This window comes from Podarcis muralis, chromosome 4 (assembly GCF_964188315.1).
Source record: "Podarcis muralis chromosome 4, rPodMur119.hap1.1, whole genome shotgun sequence".
NCBI classification, from domain to species: Eukaryota; Metazoa; Chordata; class Lepidosauria; order Squamata; family Lacertidae; genus Podarcis; species Podarcis muralis.
The window spans coordinates 83,394,991-83,415,567 of NC_135658.1; the positions used below are offsets into that span (position 1 = coordinate 83,394,991).

Below are 20,577 nucleotides of genomic sequence, written 5' to 3' on the forward strand. Positions count from 1 at the left end.
GAGCTATGTACTAGATTGCCTAAGGACTGTAATCCTAAATACCACACTTGGAATAGTCTGTACAATTCTGGTCATATCACCTCAAAAAGGATATTGTTAGAGCTTTTTTAAAGAAATGTAACCAAAAGTATCAGGGGGTTTGAGCAACTCTTATGTGAGGAAAGGTCGCAAAATCTGAGGCTTTTTAATTTAGAAAAATAAATAATAGAGCTGCCTAAGATGGTGCATGGCACGAAGAACGTAGATAAGAAGATTCCCCGCCACCCCAGCCCCTGCTCATTCTCCCATGATGCTAGAAGCTGGGGCCATTCAACAGAACTGAGTGTTGAAAGATGCAGAACACATAAAATAAAGTTCTTCTTCACACAGTACATAGTTGAGGTATGGAATTTACCCCCATGAGACATAGGGATGATCACTAACTAGGATTAAAAGATTAGGAAAAATTATGGAAGATGCCTCTGATTGCCAGTTGCTAGAAATTAGAAGTGGAAAGAATGTTGGTGTGCTCAAGGCTTCAGGCTTCTCATAGACATCTGGTTGGCCACTGTTAGAACATGATAGATTCAAAATGTTTCAGGGGGTTTCGTCAAACTGTGTTTCAGGGGACCCTGGGTTTCCTCAGAGGTTAATCAAAGGTAACTCGGTGTGAAGATCACTAATAGTGGACAATCATCCCTATAAAAATAGTTTAATCATCATTACCGCAGTGATAAGACAAGGGTGGCAGATATAGATCAGGATTATCCTCTTAGATTTCTGGGTGATTTGCATCCTATTGGCAAGAGGGGGTTGACTCTCAAATGCTTAACAATAGCAACAACACCTAAATTAGACTTGCTGGAATAAGGAAAGCTAACTGGGAGTGGACTTTTGTGTGAAAAGACTGTCTGCTCAGTTCAGTTGTGATACTGAAAACAAATCCATGGGCTAACTTTATGTCCTTTGTTCCTGGGTCTCATTGGTAGATCTTAGGGTAAATATAAAGCAGATCTGAGAAGTCTGAAGTCTGTCCACTTGTACTCTAGGATAGCTTTCCCCGATCTAGTGCCCCCCATATGCCTTGGACTACAACTGCCATCAGCCTCAGGCAGCATGGCCCAGTGGTTGGGTAATGGGAGTATAGTCCAATTATCTGGAGGACACTGGGATGGGAGAGGCTGTTCTAAGAAGTTGCGTTCTCAGATCAACCACAAGGTTCAATATATTTTGCCCGAAAGCCACCCCACATGAACTGTGACTCTTGCAACATTCCTCAGGACCCTCTAACAGGCTGTGATTCCATGTGAAAGGTTATCTCAGTAGACCTGCCAGTGTAGAGACTTGTCCTGGGCACGGGACCAAGCGCCACTATTGGTCAGTTGGTCCCGCGCCCAGGAGAACGCCCTCTAATTCCTGCTGCCATTGGCTGAGCATCAAATAGCACTTACAAGATTTCTCTTTGTATAACAGCAGCTGAAGAATGTAAAAACTGAAATGTTTTGCTTTAAAACTAATGTATCCATTTTTTGTGTTTGTGTGTGTGTTTACACACATAAACATTTACACATAGGTTTATGTGCACACTCATCCACTTTATAATCAATCCCCTCCAAGCAAATTCCATTTTTTCCAAAGGAGGTTAATTTTGTGATTGATCCATAAAATTTATGCAATGCCAGGACAACTCTTTGACTGGATTCTGTTATTCAGGCGGAGTTGACAATGAATTCATGCATATGGGCATCTCAGGTCACAAGAGAGATACGAAGGGAATTTGGTTCTCAAAGAGCAGGGGCGGTATTTGCAATACTTTTGAATAATAGCAGTGTCATCAGTCTGGTGGAATAACAGTTCTAAAATTAGACCTTTGGAAATGAAAAGGACTTATTTGGTTTTTAAATAGCATGCCTTATAGTGCAATCCTATGCATGGCTATTCAAAATCAAGTCCCATTTATTTCAATGGGGCTTACTCCCAGGTGAGTGAATATAGGGTTCCAACCTTAGTATCTTTTACCACCTGGGGCTTTTATGTAGACCATGTGATTAAGCCCCATTATAGCTAACAGGGCCCAGATACATATAAATGTGTACAGCTAATATTTAGATCTTAAATAATATGCATGCATAATATGTGACTGTGAGAGCAGAGTGACTTTCTGACTGATTCTACTGTAGTTTGTCACACACTACTTGTGTCATGAGAAAGTGGATGGGAATGTGCTTTGCCATCAACTTGGTATTATGGTTTGGAAGATGCATTCACCACTCACTTTTAAGTATGGATGGGGCTAACCACAGCTAGTGTCATTATGCACCTACCAAGTCCCACCCCTCTTTTTTGGGGGGGGCATAACTGACCCAAATTGTTGAAAATCCACATGCAATCTTCCCTCCTACAGAGGAACAACATGAGCCAATTTTAAGGTCATGGTTATATGGGAAAATATCACTGCAAACTAATATTACTGCCAGTGGCAACCCAAAGCTATGCCCTCAAATGCCACAATCACAGAAAATGCACCCGGTCATATCTACTGACTGTATTTATACAAACACATGGGACCACATGGTAAATGGTGGACTATAAGTACCTATAACCTAGCCCACACTCATGCTTTTCCATATGGTGGTGGGTACAAATCTGGCCAAGAATAACACGTTGTACTGATCATATATAGGATAAACAGTCCTGTACGAAGCTGTCATTTAAGCTAACCTGGTGCCTTCCAACTGTTGCTGGACTAGAGTTAACATTGTGCCTGGCCACTGGCCATTGGTCCAAAAATTCTAGAGGGGACCAGGCTAGGGGAAGCTGGTTCAGACTATACTTCTTTCTTCTGAAAAAATGTAATAACATCTTGAGGGTTATTGTAATGTAAAGATATCTTGGGATACCTTGTACAGTTTTCAGAAATACTCTGGATTCCCCCCCCCCCAAAAAAAACCCTCTTGATGACTTGCCAGTTTATTTTTCCCACAGTCCACTTCTAGTGTAGTGCTTGGTGCTCAGGAGATGTTATAATTGCATTTATAATTGGTATTGATAAGATAACTCTAAAAAGATCAAATGCTAGAACAGAATTGCCATACCTGATTTTTAAGTGGCTAATAGGGGTTTGACGACAGTATAGATCTCTGTGGATCCCCCTGACTGTTCTCTTGAAGCTTCCCAAAGAAGTACATAGCAAGTGCATGTAAAAACTCCAGCAAAAGATCCTAAACCTCTCAGCAATGTGGACATGAACATAAATGAGTGCTGGCTGCGTACATGCGAGCCCAGATACACAATTGTAACGTCATTATGTGTTTGTGTGCCCCAATCACTGTAGCTTAGATTTTAACATGGTGAGGAAGGAAGAGAAGAAAGGAGGAAAGAGGGAGATCTATTTGGAATGACTCTTGAGTATGAACTAAAAAAGATTGCAGCACAAGAATAAATGAGAAAGCAATCAGAAGCTGAGAAAGAATGGCTAGACAGAAGCCCATGGAAAGTAATTTGCTTCTGGCATGATTGCCAGAGAGTCCGTGATGAGGCTGTTCTTGCATTTTCACCTTCTGTGGTTTTTGACACCTCCCCCTGCCTGCCCCACTCCAGGTGTCCACTAAATTTTTCTTTCTCTCTCCCTTCATTTTGCGTTTATGGTTAGCTGGAAAAGGAAGCAAACTTCTGATGTGCCCTAGTTCCCACAAGTAAAAGGTTACAGCGCATCTACATATTCAAGTTCCGAAGACATTTCCCCCTCTGAGCTTGGGAGGGGGGAAAGGCTAAATAAATAAAGTTCATTGATTTTATTTAAATGATTTCTTAACTCACTGATGGCAAAAGAACTTGTAAGCGTTGTGCAACAAATGACATCATATAAAATGCCTTATTTTAATAATCAAAAAATCCTTATTAAAATAGCATTATGGTATTCAACTAGCGGGGACGCGGGTGGCGCTGTGGGTAAAAGCCTCAGTGCCTAGGGCTTGCAGATCGAAATGTCGGCGGTTCGAATCCCCGCGGCGGGGTGCGCTCCCGTTGCTCGGTCCCAGCGCCTGCCAACCTAGCAGTTCGAAAGCACCCCCGGGTGCAAGTAGATAAATAGGGACCGCTTACTGGCGGGAAGGTAAACGGCGTTTCCGTGTGCTGCCCTGGCTTGCCAGATGCAGCTTTGTCACGCTGGCCACGTGACCCGGAAGTGTCTCCGGACAGCGCTGGCCTCCGGCCTCTTGAGTGAGATGGGCGCACAACCCTAGAGTCTGTCAAGACTGGCCCGTACGGGCAGGGGTACCTTTACCTTTACCTTTATTCAACTAGCAATACCTATAATCATACAAGTTGTATTTTCAAATTTGCCCTGTCTTTCTCAAGGATATCCTTGAGGAAGCAAGAACAGTTATATAGGTATTAAATGCTTTTATCACTACCAGATGGAAGAGGGGTAGCATACATTATCATCTTAATTGTAAAATTTAATATCACTTGCTGAAAGTTACGTTGGTAAACATTGTAAATTCAGGGGGGGAATGTTGCTCCCTTGTCTTTAATTCGCCTATAAATCTCTTAATCATTTTTTTGACTCTACATTTAACCCTGCGTCTTCTTTTTTTTTAAATGTAACCTGTAGCAAAAATGCAAGCTGCACATTACATAATCTGCTATGGCAACATTTCACTGTGCAGTTTTAATCTCCCTGCCATGACAACTATAAGCAGAAGAATGGATCCACTCCAGCTAAAGTTAGTCATGCTCAAAATCAATGGGGCTTGTTTGGCATGACTAACTTATTTTCTATGAGAATGAAAGGCTACTAAATTTAGCTAGATCAGGGCCTATGTACTCTGTGAGAAGAGCAGGGATAGGAATCAAAGCAGTAACATGAAGGGTTGCTTAACAGTAAATTAGTGGCATTTCATCCCTGAGCCCTTTTCACCTAGATACATAGCAAATTTTGTCTGCTAATTTCATCTGGCAGATGTTGTGCCTGACTACTTCTCAGTCTTGTCTCACATTTTGACTGCCACACTTTCCCAGTCTAATTGTATCAAATTTATTGGCGCATCTGTTGATATTTGGGCATACTGATGCAATTGCACAAATTTGATATTCAGGGAGGGGGCAGCAAAACCATGCTGCAGTTTGGGGATGCAGAATCATGCATGAGGGTTAAAACTGCAACACTGAAAGATGAAGAGATTAAATGGCATAGTATTGGTCATCATATTGCAGACTTGAGGTTTTCTGGTAAGATACTGAGGTTGCAATCCTTCCTTGGGAATTAGTAGACATGTATAGGATTTTGCTGTATGTTTCTGGGGTTCAGTAATTTGAAGAGCGGGTGAATCCTTCCAGGGCTGATATGAGGCACTTTGGTACCTAAGGTAAAGAACATTTCACATATATAGAGGCTAACCAGACTGGCAAGTAAATTTTACTTCAGCACTAGTGATGAGATAGCTTTACCCAGGCAACCCACCTATCTGGATTAATTGCTACCCTTGTCCTGTATCAACAACCACACATATTACTTAAAATGATCTCCTATCCATAAGCGTTCATTGAAATATTTGCCTAGTTATTAAAACATACAAAATGGGTAACTACAGCTGCTGTCTTACACCCTGTACATAAGCCCCACCGAACCCTGTGAAGCTTACTTCTGAGTAAACATGCATAGGTTTGTGCTGTAAGGATGCAATGGCACATTAGACAGGAAAAGGGCATTGCCACTTAAAACAACATTCTGATAGTGTGTATTTTCCACTCTTCTCCAAATTGTGTTGGATCACTTGCCCTGTGGGATAGTATCCTTGCATTATACATTTTGTTGCCCACACAGGATCGGCTCTCGACTGTGAGCACAGGGTAATGCAAAACACAATGACTTCATGCTCAATAATCCCACATGTTCCAGGAAAGGAATGATGGGAGACTTACTGGAATTAGCAAGGGAAACCCACATGACCTGACAGTGTTGCTGTTCAATGCCAGGTCAATGATGAATAAAACCACTGCCATCCTGATTGTGGATGGAGGATTTGACCTGGCATGTGTGACAGAGACCTGGTTGGATGAAGCAGATGGGCCTGTCCTTGCCACTGCTTGTCCACCAGGTTTCTCTTACGCACAGCAACCCAGGTCATGTGGGCGGGGAGGGGGGTTGCAGTGATTATTAGGAAGTCAATAGTCTGCACCAGGCATCCTATTGGGAAGACCCAGTTTTCTGAGTGCATGTTCTGGAAGCTGGGCAATAGGGGCAGTACAGGATTCCTTTTGGTGTACTGACCTCTGGACTACTGCAACTACTGGACTACCTTTGAAGGTGACCCGGAAACTGCAACTAATTCAGAATGCGGCAGCTAGATTTGTGACTGTGAGTGGCCGCCGGGACCACATAACACCAGTCCTGAGAGATCTGCATTGGCTCCTAGTACGTTTCCGAGCACAATTCAAAGTGTTGGTGCTGACCTTTAAAGCCGTAAACAACCTCGGTCCTGTATACCTGAAGGAGCATCTCCACCCCCATTGTTCAGCCCGGACACTGAGATCCAGCACCAAGGGCCTTCTGGCGGTTCCTTCATTGCGAGAAGTGAGGTTACAGGAACCAGACAGAGGGCCTTCTCGGTAGTGGCGCCCACCCTGTGGAACACCCTCCCTTCAGATGTGAAGGAAATATGCAGCTATCCTATCTTTAAAAGACATCTGAAGGCAGCCCTGTTTAGGGAAGTTTTTAATATTTAATGCTGTATTGTTTTTAACACTCGATTGGGAGCCGCCCAGAGTGGCTGGGGAAACTCAGCCAGAAGGGCGGGGTATAAATAATAAATTATTATTACTATTATTATTATTATTATTATTATTATTATTATTATTATCATCATCATCATCATCATCATCATCATCCTAGGAATGCCATTTCCAATGGTAGCCTCAGGTCTGGCATATCACATTTCTGCCCCAGGTCAATGTACTCTAAGAAAGCAGTGGAGAGTAGAAAGGGGTACCAATGGAGGATATATCTTCTAAGGCAAGGCTGACAATTAGTGCATTCTTCCCCAAATGATTGGTGCTTGTGGGGAGCAATGCAGGGGAAGCTGAGTTTACAATGTAATCCATTTTTTTTAACAGTTTGAAACTGCAGCCACAAAGTGAATGGCTAATGATTTAATATAACCATTTTTCTTTTTACACGTATTTTATTTTAATGTGTAATTTTCTCCTGTGGGTAGTCCTCATTCCTATCCACCTTTTTCTTAGCAAGGGCGTTTTCTCATCACAGTGTAGGAAATGCTGTATTTTATTGTCAAACTCTTAGCTCCTTTAGGGATGTGTTGAAATAGAGTAAATTCATGACTCTTGCATTTAAATTGTAAGAAAAGGGCTACTGTTTTTTATTATAATTTGGTTCTTTCATTATTATTTTTATTTTTTTAAGACTAATTTATACAATCACTTGTCCTGGCACAACAACCCCTAAAATCACTTCAGCCTTTGATTGCTTATTATTCAAGGGGACTGAAAGAGAGTCAACAGCCTTGACAAAATCATTCATAAACTGTTATCATCTGTCTCTTTCATCATTATTTGTATTGTATTCCCTCAACACCACGGCGCTTCACAGGATACTATAAGTAAAAAGATGATTTTGTTTAAGAAAAAGCTCCGGCTTCTAGGAGCTTACATTCTAAAGTTTAATGACTGGGAGAGAGAATGGAAGAATGTGAAGAAATGCAATGCACACTTTTTTGGGGGTGGCAACAGGGGTGTTAAACAAAGGCTGCCTCTGTAAGGTGGGGCTTTAGGCAAGATTTGAAGAAAAAGAGAAAGCATAGACTCATATAATTATAAAGTTGGAAGGGATTATAGAGATGTTCTCTGAGAGAGTTCAAGACGTCAGGGAAAGCATGTGAGAATGTGGTTTATGGCTCACATAATCAGTAGCAAAATTGTCTCTAATGGAGTTTACAGTTCCATTGAGATTGTGATTTGTGAATAGTGACAGGTGAGTCTGTCAATTTCAGTTTCTGAGTTTCTCACTTTTGCAATCTAAAATTCAGTTCTCCACATTTCTGTATCAGTTTGCTATTTTTTTTAAGCCCTCATGAAAATTCATCAGCATTTTAGTGCAAATTTCTCCTAATATGCACATGTTCATCTGGATTCTTGTCTAATATACACATTTCTTCAAAGCATTTTTTGTCTAAAATAATGCATTTTTGCATGTTATTTTCACTAATATGCATTCGTATCCACCCTTTTCACCACCTATGTGGCATTACTTGGCTGGAGAACATCACTGCAAAATTCAATTTTTGAAAGGAGTCTGTATTGCATTTTTCAGATTATTTTGGAAAGTATGCATTAGGTAAATTTGCCTTTAAATGTAAACTGATTTGAAATTATTCTCAATCTCTATCTGTGAGTGTCCCAAGATAGGCAATAAGATGCTTTGATTGAGACATCTTAGAATTCTCTATGGACTAGAGAGGAATAACAACCAAACTGTGATTGCTGTTGCCTTATGTGTCTGTCAACAGCTGGTTAGTGTAACATTCATCTGCTGCACAGATTTCTGTGCCTGTTTTTTTACCACCAATCTCTTATTTCCTTCTGTATTTTAGACATCACAACAATAGGATGTCTAAGATATCCTGGGAGATAAAAGGAACTCCCTTAGTGTGTTACTTCTTTAATTAGGATCTCTTGTGAAACACACCAAACACAGGCATCCAAGTTTTAGAAAGAATCAGACAAAAAAACCCTTAGCTCTGTCTATAAAATTATAAAGTAGAGGTGGTTGAACTTTGGCGTTAATTGATCCTTCTGTGTAGTCCAGTGTTTCCAAACTTAGGTCTTCAACTGCAGTTCCCATTATCCCTAGCTAGCAAGACCAGAGGTCTGGGATGATGGGAATTGTACTCTGAAAGGAGCTGGAGACCCAAATTTGGGAAACACTGGTCTAGTTGGTGCTTTCTGCATAAGATAGAGTTTCTGGCTTGTCTAAAATTAAAATTCTGTACCAGAAACATGGTGTTACCCTAGTATGTCATGATATACTTACGAATTCCCATATAATTTGGTGTTTTGTCTCAGTTTGGAGTGCAACACACAGGACTGATGTAATATTCTCTGCATTCTAGCCTCTTCCTTCTCGCATTCCACTGCAAGAGAACCCCTTAAAGATCAAGTCAGTAGAGTCACTCATGATAAGTTAAAAAAACATACAGTGGTGCAGTTTGGCACCTTTGAACTCTTGCCTTACAGCACAACCCTGTGCATGTCTACTCAGACCCATTGTGTTCACTCCCAGGTGAGTGTGTACCTAGAATTATCATTGCATAACGCCCACCATAGGCTGAAGATGCACTTCCTTATCCCTTTGACACCTGGGAGAGAGGTATTTTAGGGGCTACCCTATTCTTTAGGTTATAGATTGTTTAAAATGGTTTAGTGTTGTATATTTATATTGTTTTAGCCCACCCTGAGTCCCATGGTGAACAGCAGGTAAGAAATTCTAATAATAATAATACAGAATATTATAAAGACTGCAGTCCTAATGGTCTTACCAGGATGGGTGGTGATCTTTAGATAGTCATGTACTTCAAAATGCGGCAAACAGCCCTGTAGCATTTAGGGGTTGTCCTCCTCATTCTGCTGAGTCCTGACATGACAACACCACAGCTTCCTCTGCTCCATTTGTATAAGTATATACCAATGTAGATGAATGCCATCTATAGTAGCAAAAACACTTTAGAACACTGTCATTTTTGCTCATTGTCCTGCCTGGCTAGTCTTTGAAGTTTATACTGCTATTTCAAATATATCTCTTTACATCAATATTGGCTCTGAATCTACCTGAGAGGGTATGCTAATTTATTGAATTGTTGAAGCACACTGAAGATGAATGCTGATGGGGATCCAGACTTCTGTTGTCATCTATTAGTGATCTAATTACATATTGCTTCCTCTCACGGGACACCAGTACAGGCTTGATTAAAGTATAATATAGATAGTTCCCTAGAGGGTGTTAGGCTCTTTAGCTGATGCCATGAATTCAGAAGTCCTATTTTTCTTCCCCCTCTTGGTTATTGTATGAGCATGACAGCGCCAACATTATCACTTACTCCAGCGGTTGCCAACATTTTTTGGGCCCGTGGCCACATTTACAAACATTGTGGACACACACGCTCACACACATGGTAACCAAGCACACACCACAACCCATTCCACTGGCATATATATATATATATATATATATATATATATATCCTTTTACAAGCATAATTTCAGTGGGGGCAGAGGTGAGGGAACCCTGTGGGCACATACATGCCCCCAGGCACTGCATTGATAACCCTTAAATTATTCTTTTTGAACTTCCTTAGCATCATCAACCACAAAAATGCTTTGGGGGCTGGTGAGGTTTGAAATTAGTGGTCAGAATGGGCTTAGGTTTGTCTTCATTTTTAAACACTACAAAATTGTAGATTGACCAACTACACCAGCTGTAGGGAACCTTGACCTCCAACTACAACTCCCATCAGCCCCAGTGATGCCAGCAATGGGCAGGGATGATGGGAGATGTAGTCCAGCAACATCTGGAGGGCCCCTGACCTATGGATTGTTTTCCCCCCAGAGGCACCAGCTTCTCCAGATGATTGAGGGCCCCCAATGCCATGTACCAATGCCACACACACAGCCCTCTGAATACAGTGGGGGCTGGCCCCCTCAAAAAACATTTGGGGGGGTCAAAGTGCCTTAGCCCCCAGAAGCCAGCATCTGTTTCCCCCTCGTATGAAATTTTAGATTAACTTTGGAAATGTTCATCTGATGCACTAAGAAAACCATACCTTGTGATCCTATGATGGAATGAAATGGATTTCAATCTTTCCCCTTCTTTTCAACCTTCAGGGGTCTGTAACTTTTCTAATGAAGGAAACTTTTGCATTATTAAAAGTTTCTCACTATTGAGATTTCTGTCAGTGAATAAAATGTGACTCTCAGCACTTGTCATGTGGTCCAAGGAGGGGGGGAAAGTTTGGGAACCACTGAACTAGAATGTCCATAATATATATAAATTAAATTCTGCATAGTTAATGTGGACTTGTGTGGGGAGCATTGAAAGGAAGGACAATGTCAATTCTGGAAAATGAAATCAAGGACAGGCAGTGATTTTTTACCTATATGTAGTCAGCATTGTGCTTCCAAGTACATGTGTCAATGTGTTATTGTATCAGTGGAACAGATTGCAGCCGAGTATCTTCCATTTTGGGTTCAGTTGCACTCTGAATTCCCAACTACAAATCTAGCACTCAGCTCAACATTTATTTTTCCTCATAGTTCCACACATATGAGTTAAAGGAGGAAAGTGTGTTATGCTGAAAAAAACGATTTGGAAAATTCAGATATTGTTAAGTTAGCAAATTGCCTTGGAAGTTAGAACTACCTGGTTTCAAACTCCTGGGCTGCATTGCTGTTAGGTCTCTGTGTGAAATAAATTGCTAATAATTAACACAGGGGCAGGGGAATAATCTCTGTGATGGGGATCATTGGATTGGTTTGTGCAAGATGCTATTCCTGAGCCCTAATTACCCATATTACCCTAATTGCCATATAAAGGGCATACTAGGGTTGGCCCTCCCAATAGGCTGAATGAGGTGATAGCATTAGGCAGTGGAGTGAAACTATTTGGGTGAGTATTTAAATCAACTTTTCAAAAATCAATAATGATAGTGTCTAGTACACTAGATAGAGAATAGAACAATCCACCCACCCACTCCTTATGCCAGCCTATGTAGGGTTTGGATTGAGTAGAGGCACTGGCTGAGTTGGCCTCCCATAGGCCGACACCAACATCCCCCTTCTCCCTCCCAGACATCTGGATCCTGAGCTGGTCTCACTCTTGTCAGGTGATGGTATTGGTCCCAACCCAGACCTGATAACTCTTCCATCTCAGAGGGGTAGGTTTCTGTGCTCATGGTTTGACCTGAATGTCCATTGGAGCAAAAAGGAAGAATCTGCCATGAGCCCACTGAGCCACTCTGTGCCAAAGGGTCATATGAATCAGTTGTTAGGTAAGCGTCACTCAATAGAAACACTCAATAAATATGTGTTAAGCCTTTATGTGAAAGATCATCACTACTCTTTATTCATCACTGACCCCTACTACTTTGACTGCATTCCTGAGGATAGCCAGGCTATTTAAATCCCACTGGCTTTCCCTGTATTGGCCCTTCATTGGTGTCTTCATGAGCACTGAACAGGAGAGGGAAATCTTGTGGTCCTTGTATTTAAGCTGAAGCGGGTTGCATGTAACTTGAGCCACTCAAAGTGTTCAAGTTTACAAAATGCTAGCTGATCTTTAACACAGACTGAAATGAAGAATCCTGTGTGTTTGGCAGATAGACTGAAAACCAGGTTTGATGCAGAAGTAATATAATAATGATCCACTGTGGCAGAAGGGAGTATCAGGAGCAGTAATTAACCCAGCTTTATTAGAGTGGAACTGGTTATTTCCACATAAATAAACCCATTGGCCCTTTGAGCTGTGACATGTTTCGTCTAAAAGCATTTCATCCTCCACTTACTTGTGAAGTCTTTATTTGTGAAGTCTCATGCCCAACCTAGTTGTGGTTCAGTGACAACTACAAATACCTATTATCATGCAATAGTAAGTTTAGGCTACTGAGGCAAATGTATCCGTCTTTCTCTGCCAACACTGTGTTTCAGGTAGGAGCCATGATTCTCTCCTGCAGGGCCTTTCTAGCTAGAAATTCAGAACTGTCTCTCGCTCTCTGTCCTAGTATATAATAGAGGTAGTCATAACAGAGCTACAGGAACTGTTTGTAAAGTATGTCAAGCTTTGAAAACAATTTTAATTCTTTCCCCTTTTCCACAGTTCATCATTTCCATACAGAATAAATTGTATGTCATGCCTCTCACGACACACAAGTATATTTAATGATAATGATTGCTTTCAGTGTAAGGGATGCTTCTTTTTTTATTGATCGGCATCAAAGGTTCACTGGAAATGAGTAGCCACAGAAGTCAAATGGGGAGCCAGAGAAGCAAAAGATTAGTAGCTGTCTGCACTGTTACATCGTATTAACAGATAGTGCTGGAGAAGCAGGAAAACACCAGAACATGACCTGGCACTTTATTTAGTAAAATATAATTTCCTAAATCCCTATGAAACAGACACAAATAACTTTTTGACCTTCCATGAAATGTGACGTACTTAATGAGAGATCCCACTGAAGTACTATTTGATGGTGAATCTCTTGCAATGCTCTTACTAAGTATCATAATCTGGGCCTGGTACATAGCTTGTTGCCTGCAGATAAAATTGTGCCATGGTAAAGAGAAGTTTTGGAAGGGATTTTGACTAGAGGCCAGGGATCCTGCAGGATTGTTTATTGCTTTCCTTCTGTAGATTTTGAAGCATGCAGCTGGGACATGGGGCAGGAGGGGGTCCCTCTACTGCCCCAGCTCTTCTATTGAAGTGGATTTCGTACGGTCCCTTGAGAGCTATGGAGTTTTGCCCCCTTCCTATTTTGAGCTGCAGAATTCCTCAACTATTTCTCTCCCTCTCTTAGCTACACATTTGCTCTCCCTTTCTTCCACCATCCCTCTCTTGGTTCTGCAGTGTTGAGGCACACAGGAATATTATTGAAATGTCTCTGTTTATAATATATTTAGTCGGTGCAGAACTGATACTCTCTTTATGTTCAGCCTCTTTTCTTTTGAAAGGGGCAATCTATTCTTATTTTATTGTGCCTATTTCTTTTTAAAAGACACAAACAGTGATGGGTGTATTACTGGCAGATATTTATAAAATCATAGAACTGTAGGATTTGTAAAGAGTTGGCAGCTATCTAATTCAGCTCTTTACTCTAAAGCAGGATCTTCTACACTGCATCTCCAAATCCCTAAAGGATTAGCCTATATATTACTGCCGTTAAAAGCAACTTTTTCAATCCACAATTGACTGGCTTCCAGAAAAGGGAGAATCCCCTTTCAGTGGCTAATTTTAGAACATTCCCTAACTGTTTCTGAAATCATTTCATTTTTCAGCAATAATTTGTACGCTTTGTCCTACGCAACATTCTCATTGCTTTAACTTTTCTGGCAATCATCCTAAATTGAATCTTAGATAGTCAATAATCTACATTGCACTATGCCTTTGGAAATCTCCTAAAAGGAGATGATATTTTGGTAGAAAGATGCAAGGGTCCTAATGTTCCAACAATAGCTTTAAATACGTTGGAAAGAGATGCACTATGAAAGATTGATTCCTCAGCCATTAATTTGCAACAGAACAGTGCAATAAATCTTAGTTTCTCTTCAATATCTTTCTGCAATTGTGAATTCCACTTGATTCACCTCTCTCACTCACCTTAACAAAATCAGTATTTGCCCTAGTTAGTTCGGATAGGAATCCAATTATGTGGGGAGCCAAAAAGCTAACCACCAATGTGCACAGGAGATCTAAAAAAAGGCCATTTAGTTTAATACAGTTTGGTGAAGTGAAGATAAAATAATGATGCTTGAATCTATAAAAATGAAGTCCAGAACTCATTGAGAGTAATTGAATCAATTTCCCAGACATCATTTGGAGATCTAGATTGGGGCCTTATGACAGGAGTGTGCAACCACCACCACCACCTCCTCCTCCTCTTTTTGAGATACACATACCCTTAGGTGGATCTTTCAATGAATGAATGCTAGTGGGGGGCATGGCCCAAGCCAGTGGTAGCTGGAGCCAGATGGACAGTGGTCAGGGCCCCCTTTCTGCCTCCCCTGCCACTTCCTTCTCTCTCTCACTACACCAGTGTGGTGTAGTGGTTAAGAGCAGTAGACTTGGAATCTGGTGAACCGGGTTCGCGTCCCCACTCCTCCACATGCAGCTGCTGGTGACCTTGGGCTAGTCACACTTCTTTGAAATCTCTCAGCCCCACTCACCTCACAGAGTGTTTGTCGTGGGGGAGGAAGGGAAAGGAGAATGCTAGCTGCATTGAGACTCCTTCGGGTAGTGATAAAGCGGGATAGCAAATCCAAACTCTTCTTCTCTCCCTCTCTTTCTCCTCTTACCCAGTCAACTGTCAGAGGACGGACAGATCACTCTTTCCAGAGGTCTGATCGCTTGCCAGAGGGTTTCCGCTACTTCCTCTTACATTGCCCCATCTATGTTGGATTTTCTCCATAGTGTTTCCTTCCTCCAGCCCTTCTTCTTTCCCACTGGGTTTCCCACCCACCCACATGAAATTAGGCTCAGGGCTGCATGCAGCTCAGCCCTAAGCCTTGCTGTGTGGTGTACACATCACCATGTCCCCTGAGATGGCAACATCTGCCATTCTCTCCAGTACAGGAATGGGGCCCTCTCCCTTTTCACCCTTCATGGAGGGAAGGGAAATGGCAGGCAGACCTCAGTTTCCCCCCACTGGGGCCTGAAGTCTTGTGTCTTGCATTATCCCATGTTCCACATGCAGGGAATAGCAGCGAGAACAGTGAACCTGGCTTGAGGTGGTGGTTGGCCATAGCATCAGTTTAGCAAAACCAAATCTAGCATCTCACAGTTGTTTTATAGAAATGAACCGACTGGGATGGGGAGGTGTTATTTAAGTGAAATCCCTTCCTATTGGCAATACAGTGGTCATGGTGAGAGGGATTTTGCATGGGTTCAATTCAATTTTGCATGGGCAAAAATGCTCCCTGCTGAGCTCAGACCACTCATTCCTCTTTCTGTATATGCGAAAACATAGAACAATACTTTTGCCTGCTTTTGGCAAGGCTTTTAAAATGTATTTTTAATTGATTGCTTCATGCCTAGTGCTAGCAGCAGGAGATGGAGAAAGGTAGGTGTTCATTGCCAAAATACTCTGTAAGACAGACTGGGAAAGCCTTGCATCTTGGCACAATCCTCAAATTAAAAACAAGCGTTGACCCTAGTTGCCCTACATTTACTGTGTGTGACATATATAATATTGAAAATTTCAGTTTAATCGGTTTGGAGGCAAGTAGAATTTCTTTCTCTTTTCTTTTGTTTGCCAGATTGTTGACCATGCAGTTTTTTCTCTCCTCCTGTTCTGTATGCAGGCGCTCAGCTCTTGCCTCTCAATACAAGCAAATGTGAAATTCTATACAAGTAATACGAGTGGTTTCTTTCCATATTTTGTGCAATTGGCATATTAACAAGAAATAGGACCACATACAGTGTGCCGTACGACATTCCGTGAATATGCCAGCAGCATTTTGGAGTGATGCTTTTGCGTATCTAACCAGAAAGAATATACCACTTCATTTCATGTGCTTTTATGCATTCTGGCAAGGAGTAAATGAAGTTAATCACAAGTTAAGGAACCCTGCCACTCTGTATTATAGAGGAAGCTTCCTGTACATAACAATATAAAATTGGCTGTGGTTCAGAATTTTCGTACTTAGCATTGCAAATTAGGCTCCTGTCCTTTCCCTACTGAGCTGCTCACTGATGATCTGGAATACCTTATTTTCTATGGAATTTTCCCAGGTGCTTTAGAAATTAAAATTCTAGAGGGAGTTCTGAAAGGGCTGTAGCCAAATGAATTACATTAGTCCTTGATATAGGTAGAATTGCCAGGTGCAAAACTGTGCCAGGGTTCTCTAGCCTGCAGATTTTCGTTGTCACTTCAGCCCTCAGCTGAAGCTTTGGGATAAAACCTTGATTTATGGGAAGCTTATATGAAACTGGCACACAGATGAATGACATACACAAAAATGATGGCAATCCCTGTCTTGTATAAAAAAACCGAACCATCTGAATTTATTTTTCTTAGCCAGGTATTAGTGCTCCTATATATGGAAATCTTGTATTATTATCCCACTGCCCTTCTATTTTCTATAACTATAGAAATGCAACCTACTGATTTATAGATGCTTCTGACTTGGTAGTCATACTAATGTGGACTGGCTAGTTTCTGTACAAATTAGAAGCAAAGTGACAAATGGCTCTGTCATTCTGCTATGTCTCTGTACTTTCCGGATGTGACTAAATTAAAATGGATTACATGATTTGATTTTCATGGAGGGTTTGCTCATGCATGACAGTTTTGGAATCACAGACTTCCATGACGGATGGAGGGCTTGAGCTACTTGTTGATTATGCCCTTGGCAGAAAACTGCAGAATATTCTATTCTCCAGTGAGCAGGAAAGAGGGATGGGAATTACCCATACAGTTCCTTTGAGGTTGGTAGCATAAAGTTTTTACACACATAGATTTAAGTTTTAACAAGAAAAAAAGGGCGGCAGTTGCCCTTCCATTCTGAACACATAGCTTGAGAACATGCAACTTACCATATACAATATGTTTTCATTTTTAAACTAGGCATAATGTCTGTTGCATAGTCATGCCTGTTACTTAGGTTCAACTCTGAAAAAGACATAACTTTTCAAGGTTCTTATTGATTTTGCATTCTTAAAGGTAATCCGCATTATTAGATTTTTTGCATGCCCACAATAATAATAATATGACATTTGAAAAAGTCAAAAAGGATTAAATCTGCCAGTACGTAAAAATTATAACCTTCCATATCACTCTACCAATGTAAGACATTTTCGTACCTGATGCGATCTGCCAGCATTACCTGAGGAATACATGTCAACATGATGCCCCACTTTTATCAGAAATGACACACAATTCACGTCTGAAATAGGACAGGAGGTTTCAGTTGCCTGGAGAAAGCTCTTTTATCAGTCATTACTTGGAATCCTTTTACCGAAAGACATGCATCTTACTGTTCTCTCCGTGTTATAAACCCTCTTGTTCCTGTATGCATGTGACATTGTTCATTATTAACAACCGTGCTTAGCAAACATGATTTTTAGTTACGAATAATGTGAACTTGAAAGGTACAATTTTTCATTTCCTGAGTGACTGGTTGGCCTGGACCTCCCAGGTTATGTTAATTATTATGGTACACTACATTTATCTCTGCTAAGTTTAGAAATTTTTGAAAGTACTGAAAGTATGTTCCTATGAAAATGTACCAGCCGGATTACACTCCTGTGTGCATTTCAAAAGAATTAAGCTTGCGAAGAGAACTTTAAAAAGTAGAACTTGGAACCTGTACAGATTTCCTGTGCAAATAGGAACAGGATTAGAAGAAAGGTGGGTTGCTGCAGCTCTTGTTGGAAGAAAGAGAAAGAAAGAGTATGGATAGACTTTGTATTGAGCAATTTAGATGACTAATTATAATGGAGCTATATTGTACACATTTTAAGAGTAAGAGGCTTATGTTTTTTATGAAGAAATAACAATTCTATTTTGGTGCTGCTGGGAATTTTCCAAGTTATTTCAGCACTTCTGTTTCTTAAGAGTCCCATTTTTATTTATTGCTAAGTTGGTTGTTCACAGTCAGTGTGTTCCCTGGTGTTAGTCATCATAATGTCTAATAGGCCCGAATTTCAACCAATTAAGTATGTGAGCTTCCGTAGTCTAATCAGTAAGCATATGTCCAATAAAATGTAGCTCACCTACCCTTGTTTTATGTGGGCAACATGGACCATATCTTAAATTACTGATGTTTCTCAATATGGGAATGAACAACACGAACAACCATTTTGAGCTGTAACTAAGAGAAAAAAATGCATAATGTGATAAACATTATCAACTGATCTTTTCAATTAACTTATCTGTTCTTATGAATTACCAGCTTGCTGGAATGTTGGTTTCAGCTGACAGAAAAAGAAGCTATCAAAGACACTTTTCAGGGATAAAATGGGGCTCATCCATTTGTAGTGGGAAACAGAAGGTGGTCCATCAGTTGATAAAAGCTTTGTCCTTTTTGGCTTCTGCTTATTTTTCAGGAGCAGAATGGCTGCTAAAATTTTGATAACCTGTTAGGAATTGGTTTACTCCCTGTTAGGGACGAAGTAGAAATTCAATTCAGTTTGCATTTAAAGGCAAATCTATCAAATTCACACATTCCAAAACAATACGAGAACTGAAACACAGCCATCCTTCAAAATTTGCATTCCTTTGAATTTTGTGGTCCAGTTCTCCAACCACGTTTTATTTTTAAAAATGCATATATTGAATAAAAGTGTGCATAAAGGTGAATATATTATTTTTATTTTCAAAAAAACAACAACGGGGGAAATCATTATATTAGGACAAATTGCTTGCAAAAACGTGTACCCAGGTCAAAAATGTGTTTATTAGCATTAATTCGCACTAAGATGCTGAATAATTTCCATGGGGTTTTTAAAATAAATAAATACATCACAAATTGCTGCAGAAGTGTAGAAAACAGAATTTAAGAATGGAAAAATGAGAAACTGGGTGAATCAAAATTCACCAATGCTTACATCCCCACTCCTTGAAGGCAGCCATTAAGGGGAGCTGTGCAGTTATAGAGTATCTTGTTCTCAAATAGAGACATTGGGATATCTATTTACATGGCTTGGAGGCTAGTGACGAAATATGTTTGTCTTTCAGATCCCCAGCTCAAGGGTATAGTGACCAGGTTATATTGCAGGCAAGGCTACTACTTGCAAATGCACCCTGATGGAAGTCTCGATGGAACCAAGGATGACAGCAGTAATTCTAGTAAGTGATTGCTCTAGGAAACTATTCATCTCTTCCACACATATTGTAAAGTTAACCATTTCAAGATTTACATGCAAACATCACTGGGTGTGGGTTGTTTTATGCCTCTTGTTTTCTGATTTGTTTTTGCTTTTTTTGATATTTACAAATTGAAATAGAAATACATATTTTTTAAACCACCAGTGCCTTCATATATGTGAATGAGACGAAGCATGCGATTTCAGGAAAGTGCTGAAGCTGCTCGCTGCAGGATGATAGCCCGGCTTCCTTTTCAACAAAAATAGCTTTCAAAAATGTCTAAAATTATGTGCTAGTTTGGGAAGAATCTCCATACCTGCTTCCTAGTTTCAGCTTAAGTGTGCAGGCTTCTTGAAGTATTGCTAGGCATAATAGTCTCTTAAGGTGTGTTATAATAACACTAAATAACTCTAAATTACATAGATAGCATTGCTGTAAGTAGGGTTGCCATGTGCCCTCTTTTTCAGAGCTAAAATTTGGGACAAATTGCATTTATTTGCTTTGAATGGCCGCTCTTTGGCTTTTCGAAATATGGCAACCCTACTAAGCAAAGGACTACTTTAATATTTCATGATCATTATGGTGGCAGCTGAATTCAGCAGCAGCCAGAATGCAACAATGAATTGTGATGGCATTCCACAATTTCCCATTATTCATTAGAAATGTCACTTAACTGTGTCTCCAGCTCAGTGAAAGTTAAGCCAATTTTAAAATTGAGGTTGGTCAGGTTACCCTAGGATGGGTGGTGGTCCCACTCGTTCTTCCGTGTTCCATTAAAAACCCTCTTTTCTCTGTTAATCCTTTGGAGGGAGTCCAATGTTGTAAATACTGTGAGTAATGCTTTCCCTTTGGTCTGTTGGTGTGAGTTCCACCACATATCTTCATGCGCTGCTCAAGAGCTTGAAATATGAATCCACGTGAAGGAGGGTGACATTACCAGCAGAGCAATCGGATAGGATGTACACAGGGCAGGACTTTCTAGGATTATGTGTTTCTTCTTCTCTGCTGCCTC

General features: G+C 40.6%; 1 protein-coding gene across 5 annotated transcripts in view; it reads left to right on the forward strand.

Moving 5' to 3' along the window:
* FGF14 (fibroblast growth factor 14) overlaps positions 1 to 20,577 on the forward strand; it is a 309,088-nt gene that overhangs the window by 214,561 nt on the left and 73,950 nt on the right. For all 5 annotated transcript variants that reach the window (XM_028728197.2, XM_077927681.1, XM_077927682.1 and 2 more), the window contains one exon: positions 19,437 to 19,547. In XM_028728197.2, coding sequence (XP_028584030.1) covers positions 19,437 to 19,547 — 111 coding nt within the window. The remainder of the gene's footprint in view (positions 1 to 19,436; positions 19,548 to 20,577) is intronic.